The 19,596-nt window shown below is 50.6% G+C and overlaps 13 protein-coding genes across 13 annotated transcripts; 5 read left to right on the plus strand and 8 right to left on the minus strand.

Annotated features, from left to right (window-relative positions):
* Window positions 1–306: 306 nt before the first annotated feature.
* COCCADRAFT_92489 (uncharacterized protein) lies at window positions 307–924 on the minus strand (the record flags this gene model as incomplete). The annotated part of the gene is made up of 1 exon (XM_007712699.1): window positions 307–924. A coding segment is annotated over one exon (618 nt), but the record flags the coding sequence as incomplete, so codon positions are not given.
* A 1,233-nt stretch (window positions 925–2,157) lies between these two features.
* COCCADRAFT_35588 (uncharacterized protein) lies at window positions 2,158–2,806 on the minus strand (the record flags this gene model as incomplete). Its single annotated transcript, XM_007712700.1, has 2 exons — window positions 2,158–2,683; window positions 2,733–2,806. The coding sequence occupies 2 exons, from the start codon at window positions 2,804–2,806 to the stop codon at window positions 2,158–2,160; spliced, it is 600 nt and encodes a 199-aa protein (XP_007710890.1).
* A 237-nt stretch (window positions 2,807–3,043) lies between these two features.
* COCCADRAFT_35589 (uncharacterized protein) lies at window positions 3,044–3,948 on the plus strand (the record flags this gene model as incomplete). Its single annotated transcript, XM_007712701.1, has 3 exons — window positions 3,044–3,261; window positions 3,313–3,382; window positions 3,448–3,948. 3 exons carry the CDS (start codon window positions 3,044–3,046, stop codon window positions 3,946–3,948), a joined length of 789 nt encoding a protein of 262 aa, XP_007710891.1.
* A 224-nt stretch (window positions 3,949–4,172) lies between these two features.
* Window positions 4,173–5,177, minus strand: COCCADRAFT_92570 (uncharacterized protein; the record flags this gene model as incomplete). Its single annotated transcript, XM_007712702.1, has 2 exons — window positions 4,173–4,904; window positions 4,980–5,177. The coding sequence occupies 2 exons, from the start codon at window positions 5,175–5,177 to the stop codon at window positions 4,173–4,175; spliced, it is 930 nt and encodes a 309-aa protein (XP_007710892.1).
* Window positions 5,178–6,351: 1,174 nt separating this feature from the next.
* COCCADRAFT_35591 (uncharacterized protein) lies at window positions 6,352–7,282 on the plus strand (the record flags this gene model as incomplete). The annotated part of the gene is made up of 2 exons (XM_007712703.1): window positions 6,352–6,381; window positions 6,428–7,282. 2 exons carry the CDS (start codon window positions 6,352–6,354, stop codon window positions 7,280–7,282), a joined length of 885 nt encoding a protein of 294 aa, XP_007710893.1.
* Window positions 7,283–7,557: 275 nt separating this feature from the next.
* On the plus strand, window positions 7,558–9,192 carry COCCADRAFT_3865 (uncharacterized protein; the record flags this gene model as incomplete). The annotated part of the gene is made up of 3 exons (XM_007712677.1): window positions 7,558–7,649; window positions 7,983–8,859; window positions 8,923–9,192. 3 exons carry the CDS (start codon window positions 7,558–7,560, stop codon window positions 9,190–9,192), a joined length of 1,239 nt encoding a protein of 412 aa, XP_007710867.1.
* A 337-nt stretch (window positions 9,193–9,529) lies between these two features.
* Window positions 9,530–10,732, minus strand: COCCADRAFT_35593 (uncharacterized protein; the record flags this gene model as incomplete). The annotated part of the gene is made up of 3 exons (XM_007712704.1): window positions 9,530–10,058; window positions 10,113–10,600; window positions 10,658–10,732. The coding sequence occupies 3 exons, from the start codon at window positions 10,730–10,732 to the stop codon at window positions 9,530–9,532; spliced, it is 1,092 nt and encodes a 363-aa protein (XP_007710894.1).
* An 819-nt stretch (window positions 10,733–11,551) lies between these two features.
* On the plus strand, window positions 11,552–11,716 carry COCCADRAFT_92445 (uncharacterized protein; the record flags this gene model as incomplete). Its single annotated transcript, XM_007712705.1, has 1 exon — window positions 11,552–11,716. A coding segment is annotated over one exon (165 nt), but the record flags the coding sequence as incomplete, so codon positions are not given.
* A 271-nt stretch (window positions 11,717–11,987) lies between these two features.
* Window positions 11,988–13,200, plus strand: COCCADRAFT_35594 (uncharacterized protein; the record flags this gene model as incomplete). The annotated part of the gene is made up of 2 exons (XM_007712706.1): window positions 11,988–12,153; window positions 12,257–13,200. 2 exons carry the CDS (start codon window positions 11,988–11,990, stop codon window positions 13,198–13,200), a joined length of 1,110 nt encoding a protein of 369 aa, XP_007710896.1.
* A 118-nt stretch (window positions 13,201–13,318) lies between these two features.
* Window positions 13,319–13,924, minus strand: COCCADRAFT_3868 (uncharacterized protein; the record flags this gene model as incomplete). The annotated part of the gene is made up of 1 exon (XM_007712678.1): window positions 13,319–13,924. The coding sequence occupies one exon, from the start codon at window positions 13,922–13,924 to the stop codon at window positions 13,319–13,321; it is 606 nt and encodes a 201-aa protein (XP_007710868.1).
* A 338-nt stretch (window positions 13,925–14,262) lies between these two features.
* Window positions 14,263–15,941, minus strand: COCCADRAFT_35596 (uncharacterized protein; the record flags this gene model as incomplete). Its single annotated transcript, XM_007712707.1, has 3 exons — window positions 14,263–15,206; window positions 15,277–15,832; window positions 15,885–15,941. The coding sequence occupies 3 exons, from the start codon at window positions 15,939–15,941 to the stop codon at window positions 14,263–14,265; spliced, it is 1,557 nt and encodes a 518-aa protein (XP_007710897.1).
* A 710-nt stretch (window positions 15,942–16,651) lies between these two features.
* Window positions 16,652–17,662, minus strand: COCCADRAFT_92444 (carbohydrate esterase family 3 protein; the record flags this gene model as incomplete). The annotated part of the gene is made up of 3 exons (XM_007712708.1): window positions 16,652–16,757; window positions 16,807–17,407; window positions 17,587–17,662. 3 exons carry the CDS (start codon window positions 17,660–17,662, stop codon window positions 16,652–16,654), a joined length of 783 nt encoding a protein of 260 aa, XP_007710898.1.
* Window positions 17,663–18,073: 411 nt separating this feature from the next.
* Window positions 18,074–19,327, minus strand: COCCADRAFT_92606 (uncharacterized protein; the record flags this gene model as incomplete). Its single annotated transcript, XM_007712709.1, has 3 exons — window positions 18,074–18,217; window positions 18,269–19,005; window positions 19,051–19,327. 3 exons carry the CDS (start codon window positions 19,325–19,327, stop codon window positions 18,074–18,076), a joined length of 1,158 nt encoding a protein of 385 aa, XP_007710899.1.
* Window positions 19,328–19,596: the final 269 nt, after the last annotated feature.

Consider the following 19,596-nt stretch of genomic DNA (forward strand, 5'->3'; position numbering starts at 1 on the left):
TTGAGACATGACGCGTTATAGTGTTGAAGTTATCGCGCTGGTGGGGCGCGAGCGATTCGCTTGGGTGAGCGATTCGCTTGTGAACCACGTTATATCCCTTTGTTCTCAAAATCCTCCCACCCACTTTGTAGTTTTTTTTTTAGATGTGTGTATATGTTCATTTAATTTGACGTCTATTGATGCGTTGAAATCGACTAATGTTGGGCAATCTTCGTTACTTTCTAGACTCAAGTCCATTGCTTTCTAATACGAATACAACACAAGGTTATGAAACTATGCGTCGCCTAATAACCAAATCATGCTTGTTCAGAGACTTGTGTACCGTGTTATCTTCCTAACCTGGTATCTGAATTTATCAATGATGTTGGTGATCAAGATACTTATCGAATTTGTGCGTGCATCCCGCCACTTGTCGTCGTCCATCTCGTGCCATGTCTTGAGTTTGTGCTCTGGCACGAAATCTTCGAAGCGTATGGTTCGGTGGGGTATGTCGGGGCTACGATGTATAGGTAGGGGCGGGAGTAAGACGCCGTTGTCGTGATGCGAAGCTCTTTTGTTTACTGTTCGTGCTAGATCCTGTGCTGCATGGGGAAGTGACTTTCGTTTGGTACAGTGTGAGGCTGCACCTGCGTTTGGGTTGAGGTAGAGCTGTTTGGGTACGATGGGTGTAAACTTATGGAGTTCACGGTTGTTGGTAGACTCCGGCACGGTAAGGTTTTGTTCCATGAAGCGTACTGTACTGGTGCCATCCATGAAGCGGGTTGGTCTGGGGCTAGCCAGATGAGTATGCTTTGGGAAGAACATAGACTCTCTATTCGGCATCGCTGACGAGAAAGTGTTGATGTCTGAGCAAGGAACCAGGTGGGCGGAGCGTTTGACGTGATTATAAAGGCAGGCGACTCTCTGAACCCAGGATATCCTTATTATTTTGAGGATACCCGACACTTACAGGAGTGGCTTTCTTGGGAAGGGCACGGGATATGATAGTTTACTCTTCTCTGTCCGATAAACATCTCCCATGCGAGGTAAGAGCGCCTTTTTAGAATAATGACAATTACTCCTTTTAGATGTCGTCTTTACGCCTATAAGACATATCTTTGGAAGCAAACTTAAGGTGCTATGGAAAGAAGAAAGACACTGATTCAGAGGCGAGTCTCTAAATTGCTACTTGCACACTTTCTGGCACATTGTGAGTGTCTCAACACCTTTAGATGTTTGCCTTAGTACAACGAAACATCCATTACCTCTCAAGGTTCGTTGGTAATGCTGTGAGACTGTTGTCTCCTGCTATTTGTGGACAATGAAGCAGTAAACAATAGCCACTCGAACGCTCAGAAATCTGCAGTCGCTTTCGGTATTCTGAAGCTAACCAACTCTTGGGCATATATTCTTGTCCTGATGTTCGAGTCGCAGTTCTCGTAGTACCAGATTCAGCATTTTGTTTCCCAATATGTTCACCGTCAGGATACGCAGTTATCTTGGCCGAGTTTGGGATTAATATACTGAATTAAATGGAAAATAGATTACAAGATAGGATGGGAGAAATAGCCCGTGAGTCAATTTAATAAAACACTAATTTGATGTGGGTTGGCATAACCATCGTTGAAGTGAGCACTAGGATTAGGTCTAAAAAAGTACAGTACAGATTCATCCATACTATGACAGTAACAGTATTAGTTGGTTAGAAGTTGACTCGAGGGCTCACTGATAATCTTGTCCGGATGGTTGAGTTGAGGTTGGTTGCATTTGTAACTAGACTGGGTACGATAGTACCGGATATAAGTTTGTAGACATGCTACAATTGTCCGAACATGTTTCTATAGCTGGTACATATTGGAGTATGTGCTATACATTGGCTCATGGATCTTCTCAGCCGGCATGTAACGCGCCAGAAACCCCATTAGCCACGCTTATGGCCCATGAAGGGGTAGGAAAACCTGAGCGACAGGTTATTGGCGGCAGATCATTCACATACGTCGCTATCCATATCCGATTCCCATTGGCATACGCTGAATTGCTCAACAGCTGGGAATCCCCGCTCTTCGGATAGCCACGCTCCTTTTGATTTTCTCATTCATCTGGTAGGAGCTCGCTTGATTCGACAAGTCAAGGGCACAACGTATACCGTCTCGACGATTCCGTAGCTGAGGTTGATGCTCATCCTTCAACACCAGTTTTCTTATCTTTTTTCCCGAAAAGCTCGTCGACCAACTCCACAAATTGTGCCATGGCCTCTTTCTCCTCTTGATTGTCCTCCCCGTCCCGAATCGACTTCAACACCGCCATGGCATCTTTATCCCCCTTCTTAGGTGTCCACCTCTCTTCTCTCTCCTCCCAATGCCTGCCACCCCTTCCCCTGCCTCTTCCTCTGCCTCTTGAACCTCGTCCTCGAGACATGTTCCTTTCGAGCATGCGCCGCCGTCTTTCGTCTTCCGGGTCTGGTTGTATGGTCTTGGCGTAGACGCGTTGGAGGGTGGAGAGCAATATAGGGTTTGCTTTTAGAAGGTCTTGATATTTGGGGCTGGTGGCTAGAGTGGAGAAGTCGGTGCGGCTTTTGAGGTAGCGCGGTATGGGAGCGGGTGGTGGTGGTTGTGGGATGGTTGGCTCAGCGGGTTTTGATGTTGACGAAACGGCATCTTCTGGGTGTGTGACTTTGTGTGTTTTGAAACATGCTAATGAGCAGCTGTCTATGTTAGTTTCTTTATCCTAAGGAGAAGCTGAGTATGCCGTACTATGGAAGCGCGCAAGTCGGACATTTGTACTTCTTTGGCTCTGTCTCGCAGACGCCGCAGAGAACCGTCGTCATGGTGCCCAGGCTGTTGAGCTTTAGTGAGAAAAAAAAGATTAGGGTATATATGCGCAAAGAGTAAAATGAGTGGTGGCTTGTAGATAGGCCGTGCTGGAGTGTTAAAGACGACGCGCGCAACCAGCCCAGAACTTTTGCCCTTGTAGACATTCCTAAAGCGGTTAAATCCCGCGGCGAAGTTCCACCAGTCCACCGAGGGTTCGACAACCAATTCACTGCATCTCCGCTCACACAACAATGTCCTTCACGTCAACACTACGACAGCTGCCCTCGCGGCAAATAGGCCTATGGACATGTTCAACATGCTCCCGTTCGCTCGCCAGGATACCACGTGCCCGCAATCCCGCCTTCGCCGTGCAAAAATGCTTAAACACCACTAGAGCTGCGCAACATGGTACCGTACCGCGAATGGATCAAATGCACGCGCAATACAAGATGAAGAACCGAACCGTCATGTGAGCATGAAGCGGACTCAATCCGGTGGAACAATCACTCAATGTGAACAGGAACTATGTATTTAGTGTAATAGTCGGATTCGTAGCTATAACATACGGCTCAGTACCCATGTACAAAATGGTATATACTCCCCACACCACCTCCCCATCTTGCCAATTCCCCTCCCACTAACTTCAATCCTAAAGATCTGCCAACAAACCGGCTGGGGCGGCCAACCCATCAAGTCCGCCGCGCACGGCGGCGATTCCAGCGTCGACCCCGCCGAGCGCCTCAAACCAGTAACCAACCACCCCCGCATCCGCATAACCTTCAACGGCTCCGTCTCCGATGTGCTCCCTTGGAAATTCGTGCCCCAGCAACGCGAAGTCCGCGTTCTCCCCGGCGAAACGGCACTAGCGTTTTACACAGCTACCAACAAATCGCCCGAGGACATCATCGGCGTGGCGACGTACTCTGTTACGCCCGGCCAGGTGGCTCCGTATTTTAGCAAGATCCAATGTTTTTGCTTTGAAGAGCAGCGATTGAACGCGGGGGAGACGGTAGATATGCCTGTTTTCTTTTACATCGACCCGGAGTTTGTCACCGATCCGAACATGAAGGGGATTGAGACTGTGACACTGAGTTATACGTTTTTCAAGGCAAAGTATGACAAGGATGGGCATTTGAGACCTGTGCCTATGGCTTGAAGGAATGATTTTATTCTATATTTTTCTATATTTTGTGCTTTTTCTGAAAGGAAATAATTATGTATGATATGTAGTTGTACAGTATCTTGCTTCTCTGCTATAAGAGTGGTGTACTAGTCATGGTTTCTCTACTATCAAAGTAGTGTGCGAGTCATGATTTCTCTGCTGTCAGAGTGGTGCTCAAGTCACTTGGTTGTCGAACTCTCTGCTGCTTTCAGAGTAGCCTACAAGTCACTGGATATCAGACCGAAGTGATCATAGTACTCTTTCTTTCCCTGATCGCACAAGATCTCCTTTGCCTGGTTGATCTCGGCCATTTTCTTCGTGGCCTTTGCGCGATCCTCGCTCGCGCAGCGATCAGGATGCCACTTTAGGCTCAGAGCGCGATATGCCTTCTTGATATCGTCGGTCGTAGCGCTACGGGAGATCTTGAGTACAGCGTACAGATCTTTGCGAGGCTGAATGCCCTCAGGTACAGGAGGAGACTCACGATACGAGGAGTAGGATTCCGACGGCGGTGAGCGAGGATACTGGTGAGAACTAGAACTTTTACGCTGTCGTCGGGGCTTGGGGGAAACGCTACGTGGACGACGTTCTTCAGTTGTGTAATGTGCTTTCCGCGATCTGCCGCTTGAAGTGTATGTTCCTGTGCGCGGTGAATGAGGTGGTGTAGGTGGATCAGCAGGGTACCCGTAGGAATACTGATACGATGTCCCCCATGGCATCTGTATGAACTCCACAGACTCGTACTCATACTCATACTCGCACTTGTACTTGGGACTTGGTACTCTGTCCTCTGCCTGGTATGTTCGATGTGTTCTTGTACGAGGCTGCTTGAGGTAGTACTCGGGACTACAGGGCGACGAAGTCGAGGAACGTGACTCTGCAGTGGATGGACGGCGGTTTTCCTTGTCTTGCGCAAAACCATAAAGACTAAAGGGAGAAGACGGGACACGCTCTTCTGTATTGTATGGATGACGGTCTCCTTTTGTGTGTGTGAAACCATGACGACTGAAAGGAGAAGACGGAACACGTGTTTCTGTATTGTATGGCCGGCGATTTCCTTTTTCTTGAGCATAAGTGTAATTGGTATAAGCAGGAGACAGGCTTCGGCTTCGGAATGGAATCCTAGGTTCTGGCATCCACTGTCGCTCGGATCGGCGGCGCATATCCTCTGCGTAGACGGAGCCACAACTGAAGAGTGAGGGGTTCCTAAGAAAGCTTGTCATTTCTGCGTAGGTTGTACTTTTTGGTTTGGTTGTTGATGTTGATTGTATTTGGATAGTAATCCTAGAATGTTATCCGCTTTTTTTATACGCCGAATAGTCGACATTGTGAACTGTAGCATTGGGTATGAACAGCGCGATGCGTGGGTTGGGTGATATTGTGTAAGTTCAGTGTAGATGTAGACGGAGAAGCTCTAAAATATCCAAGTCATCGTCAAGCAGACCGCCAACCAGCTAATTGTAGTCTCTATTCCATATAGACAGAAACGTCACTTCTCCAAAGTATGGTGTATCAGGACAACGCATTGATCTCGATTTATGAGGCCTTTTCACCCCCGACATAATATCCCACATGCCTTTGATGGTTTTTAATACCGCTTTCTCTGCTTCTGAGTTCTTAGTGAATGTTTGCTGTGATTATTTCCGACCAGCCATTGCGACACAGTGCCTAATGAAAGATTATTCGTAAGTTGACAACTTGACTACTTGTAACCCTACATGCCTAGAGGAACATTGACCAGCTTATTCGGCTGCATTAGTCCGGTCGGTATTTACTCCTATGGCTTCTTGTCGACGCGCGGAACCCAACACCTCGGTTGAGAACGTATCGTGGGTTTCCCTGGTTGTCCTGGTTTCAGTTCCGCACAATTTGTTAAGCAGGCCCCACCATCAGCTAAGCCATCATTTCTAAACCATCTCACCCATCGGGCGGTAGTTCCAAAGTATCGGTTAGCAGACGGCGAGACTCTCGGCCACTATCACCTGAGAGGCTGGGTACACACTCCTCATCAGAGGCTTGGGACAAAGCGGCTGGGGTGTACACTTGGATACTTTCATTAAGGTGGCGCACCATTGGTTACTTTTTTCGGAGCGCTACAGGACTAGGAATGCTCGTAGTGGGACCTTGCTGTACTGCCAGAGGCAAGTTGGATTATTAATGCGTGCGGGAAGAAGCGCGATCCCGAGACACCGTGGGTTTAGTGCATGTGGGGCACTTTACATGCACCATAGCGATGCTTGATCACGTCTTCCTTGAGGCGTACCCAGACATAAGATAAGAAGACCTGAGAGTACGTATCGTACAACTAACCTCACCCTCATCCAACACAAAAATTGCACACACATTTCTAAAGCTCCCCCACACCTGCATCTTTCTTCTATTTCTTGTCCCTTAACCATGTCGATCAAAAACGTCATCATCATCGGGGCAGGTATCTCGTATACACCTGGTTAGTGGATACTAACAGTACCAGGCGGGCGGAAACCTAGGACCCTCAATTCTGAATGCCTTTTTGAAAGAATCTTCTTTCAACACAACTGTGCTCTCACGTCAAAACTCGAATTCCAAATTCCCTCCCGATGTCAAAGTGATCCACGCAGACTACAGTTCGCAGGACAGTCTCAAGGCAGCTTTCCAAGGACAGGATGCTGTGATATCTCTTGTCGGTGGCCTGGCACTTGGTGATCAGCACAAGCTGATTGACGCTGCCATTGCGGCAGGTGTGAAACGTTTCATCCCCTCAGAGTACGGAAGCAATACGCCTGACAAGCGAGCTCGTGAGATTGTACCCGTGTTTGAGGCCAAGTTTGCCGTTGTCAACTATCTTAAGAGCAAGGAGGCGGAAATCAGCTGGACGAGTATAGCTACTGGTCCATTCTTTGACTGGGGGCTGAAGGTTGGGTTCTTGGGCTTCCAAAGCCATTCCAAGACTGTCACCTTGTTCGATGACGGCGAGGCTACATTCTCCGCAACGAATCTTCACCAGATTGGTGTTGCAACAGTCAAGGTTCTCGAGCATGCGGATCAGACAAAGAACCAGTACGTGTACATCAGCGGCTTCCAGACGACACAAAAGGAAATCCTGGCAGCGGCGGAGAAGGTGACGGGTGCAAAGTGGACAGTTGAGAAAGTTAATGTCCAAGACCACATTGCACAAGCGCGCGAAAAGCTCCAGAAGGGAGATTTCTCGGCCATTCCAGACCTGCTACAGAGCGTGACATTTTCAAAGGAGGAGCTGGGCAACTTCGCGCCCTTGGGTCTTTGGAATGACAAGCTTGGAATACCAAAGGAGAGCTTTGAGGAGAGTGTGAAGGGAGCGCTTGCTTAGGGATGCTGATAGACGAGTAACGAATGCAAGAGTCATGTTCATTGTCTGCAAGGGAAGTGATGCAAGTGATGCAAGTGATGCGGCGTGCGTTGGTGACCGTGGGCGAGACCAGTATCTAGCCCGATGAGGCTAGCGGGAATAGGACTTGGGGAAGATCCCGGCGCTTCTCCATCTGAAGGTTGAGCCAGCGCAGAGTAACTTCACGCGTTAAGTGGTCGCAACGGCCAATTGGAACACTCGCGAGACATAATACCACCGCCTGTTTGATCGCAGCAATGGCTGAGCGTGCGGCTAAGCGGATGCGACGCATAAGCACCGAGTATGATGAGTCCGAGGGAGATGGATGGGACGGTCGAGGAAACAGCAGGTATGTGGCTGACTGCGCGCGCGACGCATAGCTGGCTGGCACCCATCGCCAAGGGCAGCGCGGGGACGACAACCGCCGTAGAGAGCTGTCAGGGCCACACAGGGCCCTCTTTTTGTCCTTCACCTCCATCTTTGTGCCACCCGCCTACACACATACGCGAACACCCCTGCCTTGAGCCACGGGGGCACACGGAGGTCATCTTACGCCATCACCATCCCTCTCATTAACCTGCTCTCCTCTTCTCCTTCTCTTGACGGCCTTGCTCGCACATATTGCCATACCCATGCCTCGCCTACGGTCACGCGCAGCTCCGGCTCCTCTAACATCGTACAGTGCCACTCCTACAGCTTCCTCGACCCGTCCGCGACGCGGCACGGCAAATCAGTCACTTGCGGCTGCTACCATACAGCGCTCCTCGCCCGAGGAGACGCGCCAGTCAATACACCTCACAGTAAAGTCATCGCCCAACAAGCTCAGGCAAGCCACTGGCGGTGCCGCACCCAAAGCGGGTGTCAGCCGTGAGAACATAGTCGTGGGCAAGCGCGCGTCACGGAACAGTCGCGTGGTCCAGGAGGTCGATAGCGAAGATGAAGAGGATGAAGAAGAGGACGAAGAGGTAGACGAGGCCGATGCCATGGATGTGGATGAGGATTCGGAGGACAACGAAGATGCCCAAGGCGACGACGACGATGAAGATATGGACGCAGAGGGAGACGAGGACGATGATATGGAGGATACGCCAGCACCACGCATCGTTGTGAACACCAATCGAAGCATCCCCGTCAAGTCATCCGCCGGAACAACCACCAAGGCCCAAGACAAGGTCGAGGCCAAAGAAATGGCAATGGACGATGACGATGACGAGGAGCTGAGCGACCCTGATTCGGATCTCGACGACGAAGATGCGGAGGGCGAAGACGAAGACGCTGAAGGCGAGGACGATGACGACATGGGCGTAACGCCTGGTGCAGACATGGACGAAGAAATGGACAGCGATGAGGAACTCAGCCGTGACCAAACGCCCGATGTAACCAAGATGACCAAACGACAACGCGCGCTAGTCAACGACGACACTGACGGAGGTCTCCTGGCTCTCTCCAACGAAGCACAGAAGAAGAAACATCTCACGGCAGAAGAGCACGCTATGCGCAGGGCGGAAATGGCAAGACGAAGAAAGAATCTCAGCGAGAAGAGGAACGAGGAAGAAAAGGTACGTCTCCCTTTCCATTAATCCGCACATCCCATTTGAATATCCACTAATCCACTCCTCCAGCTCGATACCATCAACCGCCTCCTCAAAAAACAACCCCCAAAACGCGGCCGCAAAGCCGCCCAAGACGCCCCGGAAGACGGCCCCGAAGAACCAGAACCCGAGCGCGCAAATCCCCTCTTCGTCCGCTACATCCAAAATGCAAAGGGCACACAGCTCGGCGTCCCGGAGGAGTGGCTACAAGCGTCTGTTGGCAGCATGTTTGCCGGTGATGTGGCGAAAGCGGCGCAGCAAAAGCCATTTAGTGGGAAGATGGTGGAAGAGGTTGCTTAAGTCTAAGAGGGGGAGGAGTAGGAAAGCAAAGCGTGTACATTAGTGGGCTGCATGTTTTTGGAGTTTTATCTTGAATACCAATTAGAATTACCTTTTTTCTTGAACTTCTTTCCATCTCATTGTTCGCTATCACTTTTGTTTACGGGATAGTATTGGCATCAAATCTATACTGGCTAGATTCGCGTTTGCGACGAAAGCTGTATGTACTTAGTCCCAGTGACACAACAGAGCATAGTAGCAAACATGACGTCATGGTAAGAATATATCAGTATATATTTTTGTAATAGAAGCACTGACAGCCTGCGGGTATATAATAGTGTCTGTCTGTTGCAGTTTTCTAAGCCCTCTTACCAAAGACCTTGTCAAAGCCCGTCAGCGTTATCCTGTACCTAACATTGTCGTTCTTGTAGACGCGCTCAACGGCCTCCTTGCAGCCCTCCTCGCTGATCTGGATTTCCTGCACCCAGCTCTTGATGTTTTGCTTGGAAGCGAGCTCGAACATCTCCTCCATCTCGGGTCGGTTGCCAATGTGCGAGGCGCCCATGTAGCAGCCGTTGGGGGCAAAGATCTGGGCGGGAATGGGGGGAAGCGGGTTGTCGGGGAAGCCGACCATGTGGAAGGTGCCGTTGACCTTGAGGATGGAGAAGTATTCTGCGAGGTCGAACTTGTCGGTGGCATCGGCGGTGTTGATGACGAAGTCGAAGTGGAACTTCCATGGCTCGGACCAGCCCTTTTCCTTGGTGACGATGAAGTCCTTGGCTCCCATCTTCAGAGCGTCGTCCTTCTTGTTGGGGGTGTGTGAGATGACGTAGGTGTCAGCGCCCATGGCGACGGACCAGAGGACACCAAAGTGACCGAGACCTCCGCTTTAATGGTGTTAGTGGCTGATACTGCAATATCCTTGGTGTTGAGAAACTTACAGTCCAATGATACCGACCTTCTTTCCAGGACCGGCTCCTAGCCTCTTCAATGGCGAATATGTGGTGAGACCAGCACACAGCATAGGCGCCGCCAGGGAAGTCTCGATGTTGTCTGGGATCTTGAAGACAAAGTACTCATGACCTCTGATGTGGCTGGCGTAGCCACCCTGTGCAACAGTGCCATCGGTGTGCTTAGCACCGTATGTGTCGACAGAGTTGGGGCAGTAGTTCTCTTGGTCGTTCTTGCATTGATCGCAGGTCAAGTCGGCGCCAATCTGAGCGCCAATACCGGCACGGTCGCCAACCTTGACCTTGGTGACCTTTGATCCAACCTTGATGACCTTGCCGATGACCTCGTGTCCTACGCAGAGAGGAAGAGGAATTGACTCGCCCCATCCACCGCTAATGGTGTGAACATCTGAAGCACATACACCACAGGCATCAATAGCGATGTCGACGTCGTGCTCCTCGAATTTCTTGAGGGGCAGCTACCAGAAGGTCAGTAAGACGATTGGATTGGTGGGAAATTCGGGCCGGAAACTGACCTCCTTGCGGGTAAAGTTGCTCCAGTTCTTGATGTCAGTGACGGCAAAAGCGTCGGTGGTCTCTGGGTAAGGCATCTTGAAGTTGGATACACCGTGTGTGTGTGAGGAGGGAAAGGGCGAAGGGAAATGTGTAATGGAGGGGCAGGTGTCGAGGGGTAATGGGAGGTATTTGAAGCCCCGGGGTTGAAGCACCGGGAAATCTACGGCCAGCTGTCGACAAGACCCATCGTCACTGGCCAGTGATATCATAACAGTGGATGGAGTTCTAGAATGCCCCCGCCATGGAGACCTGTGGGGCCGTGTGATTGGACCGTCGTGCAGACATGGGAGGGTTATCTAGTGTGTTGTGCATTGTACCTTTTCTTGACCGTCACCCACGCGTCAATGATCGCGCTTTTTACCGTTGCATCGTGTTTTCGCACACGCCGTTGACGACTAGATGCCAAAGCTTGCTACATCCCGCGTCTAAGTAGCCCGCGCTACGTATTGCCTCGTTTCGGCTATGCCGAAGTGTGGCAGAGCTTGTCGTGCCGCCATTCAAGCTTCGAACGCGACTTAATTGTCTAGACTAGCGCTGTCAGAAGGCCGTATGAAGCTTGTAGAGCGAACAGTTAACAGAGAAAAAATGTTTCCGACGTCGTTCCGATCGGTCCAGCGGCCGACCAGCACTCATTCCGATCGCCGACAGTTGCCGACGTCATCATCTTCTCCTCGCAACCACCATCATCACTTCACCCATGATTGCCTTTCGCTCCGTCGCTCAGATCATCTCCTTAGATGTGACCAAATTCTCCTTGATTGTCTCTTGCGATTCCATCCTGGGCATTGCTATCGATTCTGTATTGGATGTGAATAGAGGAGCTTATCCCTCTCAAGCAATTGACCGTTATCAACGACCAAATTCTCTTTCTACCCTGGACCCAGTCCCCCAAGAGCTTCCATGACCAGAAGTGGTATCCCAATTCTCCAGCTCCGGTTAGTCCCGGGAAAATAATTCAATCCTCAAACCTGCTCCAACTTCGTCGATGTTTGATACCCCGCACTCAGGGTGCGGGGTGATGGACACTGGGCTTGCCGAATGTGGTATGCCGTGATGGAGATGGGCACAGCAATCCGCCGTTCCAGTATTCCAACAGCACGGATAGCCAGAAATGCCGAGAATTGAGCAATCAGGCGCGAGACTTGAAGCATGGCGTGGCTAGCTCTCAGTCTCGAGGGCCACGTTGTGCTGGCATCGCCATATATCTTTCACTCCAACTCTTCTCTTTAATCATCTCATCTAGATTTCGAATCACGAAGTCGCATAATATCTGTAATAGCACCTGGAAACATGTCAGCTTCAAATCCGGCTCAGTCCGTACCTTCGAGCAATGGTACCATGAACGCGCTGCGGTTCCACGGTCAAAAGGACCTGAGATTTGAGAAGATTCCAATCCCAGAAGTCAAGCCAGGCCAAGTCAAGATAAAACCAGCGTGGGTCGGAATCTGTGGCAGTGGTATGTATGCATAATCGAATTCCAGAGCAAAGAGACTGACGCGCCTTTATATCTCCACGAGTATTTGGGTAAGTTGGCAGAGTGACGAAAATGTGGTCCCAAGCTGAGTACCTAGGTGGTCCAAACCTCTGTCCTACCACACCTCATCCAATCACCGGCGAAACAGTCCCACTTACCTTTGGCCACGAGTTTAGCGGAACAATAGAAGAGGTTGGTGAGGGTGTCACAGACTATAAGGTTGGCGACAGGGTTGTTATCCAGCCCATCATCTACGATGACACCTGTGTCGCGTGTGAAGAGGGATTGCATAACTGCTGTTGGTCCAATGGCTTCATCGGCCTATCTGGATGGGGTGGTGGGTTGGCAGATCACATTGTCGTCCCAACATCGACCCTATACCACCTTCCTGACAACGTCCCGCTCGAGATTGGCGCCCTGGTCGAGCCTCTAGCTGTTGGCTGGCACGCCGTCAAAGTCAGTCCTTACAAGAAAGGTGATAGCGTGCTCGTTTTGGGAGGTGGCCCTATTGGAATCTCAACTATTCTCGCTCTCAAGGCAAACGGCTGCGACAAGATCATTGTTTCAGAAATCAGTAAAAAGAGACAAGAGTTTGCAAGAAACTTTGGCGCACACTACATCATCAACCCTGTGAACGAAGACCTCGCGACCCGCTGTCGCGAACTCACCGGAGGAAAGGGCGTACATGTAGTTTATGACTGTGCTGGCGTCCAAGCAGCACTCAATCAGGCCGTCCATGCCACACGTGCTCGTGGCTGCATTGTCAACATTGCTATTTGGGAGAAGCCATGCACCATCCAGACTAACGACTTCAACTTCAAGGAGCGAAGCTACATGGGTATTGCGACGTACGAGATCGGCGACTTTCAAGAAGTGATTGACGCACTTAGCCGGGGCGACATGGATCCAAAGGCCATGATTACGCAGAAGATTTCTCTGACGGAGGTGGAGGAAAAGGGTTTCAAGAGTCTGATCAACGACAAGGATAACCAGGTTAAGATTCTGGTTGAAGTTGGCGGTGGGGTATGAGCGCTATTTGAAGGATATAATGAGTTTCTAGTCGTACAACCTAATCTATCCATCTCATTCATATCATTACGCAAATCAATGAATTCCATGTGAATAATCCCGTTCAACACTGCCACCCTCACATCATAGACTTAGCCGCATGCCACCCCGCAGCCCAATGCCATAACCTCGCATCCACCGTCTTGCCCTCCTTATCATACTGAATCAACCGCTCATACAACTCATCCACCGGCACAACCACGCGCTCAATAAACTCGCCATCATCCAGCGCCTGCTCCGGCTCCTTATCTCCCTCCTTCAACTCCACCTCCACAACCGCTAACTGCATATTCGCCGTGCTCATCCCCGGGTCAGACACAATTGTCGGACTAATAAACTTCAATTTACCCTTATACCCCGTCTCCTCGTGCAATTCACGCACACTGGCTTCACTCGGCGATTCCTTCTCATCCACCAGTCCCGCGGGTAACTCCACACACACGGCATTCACGGGGGGCCTGTACTGCAAAATGATGATTGTAGAAGGCGGGCGAGACGGGTGCCGGATGAGTGTCACGATAGCGACGGCGTCGACGCCAGACTTACCGCGTGTCTTTCGTGCTGCGGCTTCCCAGACGCGGTCTTTGCCGGTTTGGTCCTGCCAGGAGATTTTCTGGAACGAAATCCATTTTGCGGATGTGGCGGGCAGGTCTTCGGTTTTTAGGATGCGTGGGGGTTGCGGCATGTTGTAGGCGGCGTAGATGAGTCGTGAATGGTGAAAGGTGCGGGTGTAATGGGGGAATGGACGGAGTTTGGGTGGGGCTGCTGAGCGGGATGTTAAGAGAGATTGTAGAGGTCTTTTATACATTGGTGGTTTTTGTGGTTTATTCCCTGGTAATGCAAGATTGGGAGCGCTGACGTACGAGACTTGGAGGGCTTGCAATTGCCCCGCGTCGCGGTGTCGCGAAAACACGTGCTGCACCGTATGACATCATAAGCAGTCTGCATATTCACTGTTGTGAAGTCGACTGGTCAAACTACTGATATTATGACTGTTTAGGTGGTGTAAATGGTACCCAGCGTTCAAGCGCTCGTCTTTCTAATATCCGTCAACTTGACCATTAACGGACTCTTCTCCCACGTATTAAACGCCTTGAGCCCCTCAAACTCGCCCTTTGGATCCCACAACCTCCCCCCATTCTCTGCAAACTCGACATCGAAATTCCACAAAAAGGCCCCGAGAATCAGTCTCAGCTCTACATACGTCAGATTCCTGCCAATGCATCCTCTGGGCCCCAACGAAAAGGGCTGTGCAGCCTTCTTTATGTCACTACCGAATCGGGCTTTGGAGTCTGGCGTGTCCAGGAACCGCTCAGGAATGAAGGTGTCGGGCTCAATAAAGTTGGCTGCCGAATGCGAGGCGCTCCATGAAGAAACGCAGACGGATGTGTATTCTGGAACAAAGTGTCCGTCGATGAGAGCGCCGCCTTTGGGCACATTGCGCAAGAGACCGACTGGGACGGGGGGAAAGATACGGAGGCCTTCTTCTATACAGGCGTTCATGTACGGCAACTTACCCAAAACGTCCATGTTGAGATCAGCTTCGGTCTTGCATGCGCCTCTGATCTCATCCTTGAGCTTTTGAAATATCTCCGGGTTGCGCAGCAGGTAATTTGTTAATCCGCACAGCTCCGTGGCTGTTGTCTCGCTGCCTGCAACGATGAAGAGAGCCGCGTTCATGATGACTTCGCTGTCGCTGACCTCGTTCTTCTTTTCCCGCTGCTTCAGAATGTACCAGATGAAATCGCGGTGGTCGCTCTTCGTGCTGAGCCTCTTGACTGTTTTTTCCGTAGAGTTGCGCAAGTGACGGATGCGGCGCTCGCGGATCACACTAGGAATACACCACATAAGGAACTTCTGCATCGTGGACCCGGGTTTGGCAAAGCGGCGGGTAGCCTGCTCAATGGCACCCGACTTGATTGCCTCGTAAATGAGGACAACCCAGTTTGCGGACTCGGACCCTTCACCTGGAACACTCTTAGTACTGCTTTGATCACATATCCCCGAATTTGCACATGGGTCGCTCGAAAACCGTACCTTCTCGAAGACATCCAAACGGTTCGCCAAAACTCAAATCACCAATGATATCAAATGTGCAAAAATTGAACCATGACACCATATTCGCTGGCTCGCCTCGCTCAGCCATTTCCCTCAATCGCTCGACAAACATGTTTACATAACCCTTGAGGATCGGTTCTTGCTCCATCAGTGCTTGCTTGGAGAAGGCATGGGACAATGCTCTCCTCTGCCGAGCATGTTGAGAAGCTGGTGCCATGGTCAAGTTCGTGGCCCCAGGAATGGCCTCTACAGCGCCGACATGGATAGCGTCCTTTTCCATACTGGGAAGACCGACACGGTGGCCATAGATATCGTCCCAAGATTTTGCCGTATTGAAAGAGAGTTCATTTGGCATAACGCGAACAACTGGTCCATATTTGTCATGGAGACGCTTGTACTCAAAGGCAATGCGGCCGCGTAGCAGGTGTATGATGGACGGGATCGGAGAGATGCGCCAGAGTAATGGCCCAGGATATTTGGCCAGAGGGTGTAGTGTGACATTGTAAATTGCGTTCAAGACGACGTATGCGATGAACTGGAACCTATCAGGCCTGATATTTGTCAATGAGCCAGCAAGGTTGACATACAGCAACGGGCGCCCAAACCGCAACCAGGCGGAGACGTTCTTCGTCTATAATGCTCATTATGCTCTTTGAAACAAGTAGCCGCAAAACAGAGACAATGCTGTTTCAACGACGAAATCCAGAATGCAAACACACAGTGGCGGAATGGCTAGCCTGGGCAAATATACAAATCTTAACTGGCCCTCGGGACACGAGGTTGCAAGCACAGGGATATGCAGAACTGCCGTTTCCCCATCGCATTGGCGAAGGCATCTCCTCGCCAAAGCATTTCCGAGTTGGGATACCTGCCACTTTGCAGGGTGCCGAACGTGGAGACCTGCCTAACTCATCGTGATTACTATCAGTAGCCGACGCAATCCTCTCGCAAGCATCAAATTGATGTCGCACGACATGAACGGACGTTTGGGTACGCGCCATGTGTATATTGCTGGTTGATGAATAATCGCATAGGAAGTTGGAAATGGCAAGAGACAAGACTGGAAATGCTTTAGCGCCATGTACGGTGGAAAAAGACGGACCCCGCATGGCGATAGCGACCCCGCGTGGAATGGCCCGCTACATGAGTAGGCCAGAGACGTAATGCGAGTCGTGTACTATTTCCAACCAACGCACTCTGAGTCGCAATGGCATCATGAGATTGCTTAATGTGCGACTCATGACATGGTCAGCTTGAATGTAGGATAACGGCTTGTAAACATTCCGGGCACTGGCTGGCGTGCCGACATATCCGGTAGCTCATGAACTTTGGGCAAGACTGCATGATTCGAATATTACAGTGTCTGATTGAACACAGGCGGCGTTATCAGCCCATCTCCGCTCACATCTTTGATGGCGTCGAACCAAACCATGCCCATATGCGCATATCCAGCGTGGGATCTGTAATCATCAGCATCGCATCAGTGTACCCCTCATTTCTATAACTCACGGATGCAGGCCATCAGCTAGCTCATAAACACTCACGACACTCTGGTCCACGACTCTAATCTTGAAGCCTTTCTTCGCCTTTTCCTCCACGACTTCCGGCACTGCCTCGTTGAATGCCCTGATATTGTCACCCGTCCGCTGGTTCAGCGCCTGTATGATTTTCGCAACAAGAACCACAGCGTCCGGACACGCCTCCAAAATAGCATCTAGGAGCTTTCCCAATTGCTGCGGCGCATCCTTCCACAATGCGCTGTCAGAGCGATCCAGATCAGTCGTGCCCACATGCACCAATACGATATTCGGTTGCATCTGCAGCGCAGCCATCATAGCGCCCATTATCTCGCCTATTGTGGAATTGACATGTCCCTCGTTGTCATTGTCAAACATGAAGCCTGAATGCTGTGTACCGACAAAGTCGACCGACTGATACCACCCAAGGATTAGGTTGCGCAAAAGCTGGGCACGATACCCATCTGTACCGTGATCTTGGCTGTCCGGGTGCCAGCCCCATGTTATCGAGTCGCCCAGAGGAAGTATGCGGAGGGGAATGCGAAGGTCTGCGTGAGGACGTTCATGGCGTAAGCCGACGATGAGCGTGATCACTAAGGGGGCGGGTTAGCAACGATGCCAGGTAGAAGACTGAATGGAGGGCAAATGGTATAAACAACTAATACAGAACTACGCGCTTTGCCTCTTCTTCCATACACACAAGTATCTTGGCCCTACTATGCGACAATGGGAACGGGGTCAGTTCATTACAGGGACAGGAACGGGAACCTACATAAACATAATGCGCCAACTACCGCTACGCCCTTGAGCGCCGTCCTATGACGTGGGCCACCCAAAATCGAAATCATGGTGATGTACAATCGCAAGCACTCATCTGTTGCGGTCGAGAACGACTTCGTAGTAACGTGGCTGAGGCCGCGTGTGTCGCTCCCCCGAGTTCACCAATGGGCACGTCATAGCGTCATCCGGAAACAAGGGGTTAGACTGCTATTCTAAGCCGTTGTAATTAGGCCAGGACTATCATTCGCCCTTGTGGATTCACAAAATACGGTCTGCTTGCCATTGGATACATTGTGTAGCGCAAGACGATCCGAAAGAGTTGAGAGGCGCATCAAAGTGGCGCGAGGGATGTCTGTCCCTGACATGGACGTACTAACAGGGTCTCCCCGCTAGCCACGTTAATCAAGGCACGCGGGTGGAGACGCCCGCCGTCTACCAAGAAACTCCACACCCAAGCATTCGTCTTGTTCGACTGAACATCATGGAATTACCTTTGCCTTTCTCATGCGATCGAAAGCAGTTGTCCACGCCTCTCTTGTCCGTATCTCCTCTGTGTACCCAACCTTGTGCGAAGCCTCCATGCTCATCTGGCGGTCGAAATCGAACATGGTCATGATGAAGTTCTGTCTCTTGTTAGCTATGCTCGCCACAAACTTGAAGACCTAAACACATACCTGGAATCCCGGATGCGTAATATCGCTATCAACGCTTCCCTGCTTGAGACCATGCTTCTTCTCCAACTCCTGCCACTGCTGCTTGTGCGCATCAATGTATGCGCCAGGCTGTGGTGAGCCCTCCTCGGGCCCCGTGCCTTTTAGCCCAAAATAATCGCAGATAACTGGCCATTTCCCGCTCCAACTGTCTTCCTGACCGCCCACATTGAAGCTCTGCGACGCAGTCTTTTCTGGATGCAGTGATGCGTGTATCGAAAAGTGCGCAACCATGTCTTGTGGAGATTCGTTGTACTTATTTACCCACGACTTCTCACTCCCGGGAAATGGACACTTTGCGCCCTCGCCTTCGACAAATCGGTAGAGTGAGAGGTACAGTGCGAGTGTTTGCGCCAGACAGTAGGCATTGTTGTTTGGGACGAATCCGATGATGTTGTCCGGTCGAACTTCACACCACTTCCACTTCTTTCCTTCTGAAATGCGCTTCAGGCAGTCGATCTGGTTGTAGTAAAAGAGCTGAGAGAGGTATGGCTCAGGAATAGGTGGAAGCGTCTCTTTCAGCGGTAGGTCGTTTGTGAACGGGAACTGATCCAGCATTTGACAGCCGTAAATCTTGGTGCCTGTCGGAAGAACCACGTACGAGAGTTGAGGCGACAGGTGATCAATGGCTGTGACTGCGCGCTCCAACATTGCTTCATTTACCTTGCATTCCGAATCAGGGTCGTCTATTTGCTTGTACGCTACCACTTATTAGTCGTATTCTCTTTGGAAACCGCCCGACTTACAATAAAAATACACCTGAGTTACTGTCTCAACATCCTTGACCTTTTCTTTAATCTGCGCCTCCAACTCCTCCTGAGTCCCCTTAACAAGATCCACGCCAGACACTATTTGTAAACGAGTGTCTTCTGGCCAGAGCGCCATCTCCCGTGTCAACGGCCGATTCACCATTGCTGTGACCTTGGAGAAGGCATCTTTGGACGGATATCCATTGAGGATGGCGTTTACAATGGCCCACCCAGAAATACCTGACGCACCGTAAATGAGTGCATGGTTACCCATTATCTATTGCAAGAATCTTAACTAGTCAACGTGAGGGAGTTCGTGACTGGGAGATCTATTGGCAAATATGTTGGGAAGAAAAAATTAGTAATACAGTGCGGACGGGATGAACTTGGTATAAGTATTTCAGCCAAATGCTTTTAAAATGTAAACAGGAAATATTACTTCATTCGGTGCGAGTAATCAGGCACCATGCACAGTCTAGTGTGATTATGTTGCTGTATACAGTTGGTCGGGCTACGACGGAGAACAATATCCAGTGTGATGCT

Source organism: Bipolaris zeicola (assembly GCF_000523435.1).
Source record: "Bipolaris zeicola 26-R-13 unplaced genomic scaffold scaffold_48, whole genome shotgun sequence".
Classification (NCBI taxonomy): domain Eukaryota; kingdom Fungi; phylum Ascomycota; class Dothideomycetes; order Pleosporales; family Pleosporaceae; genus Bipolaris; species Bipolaris zeicola.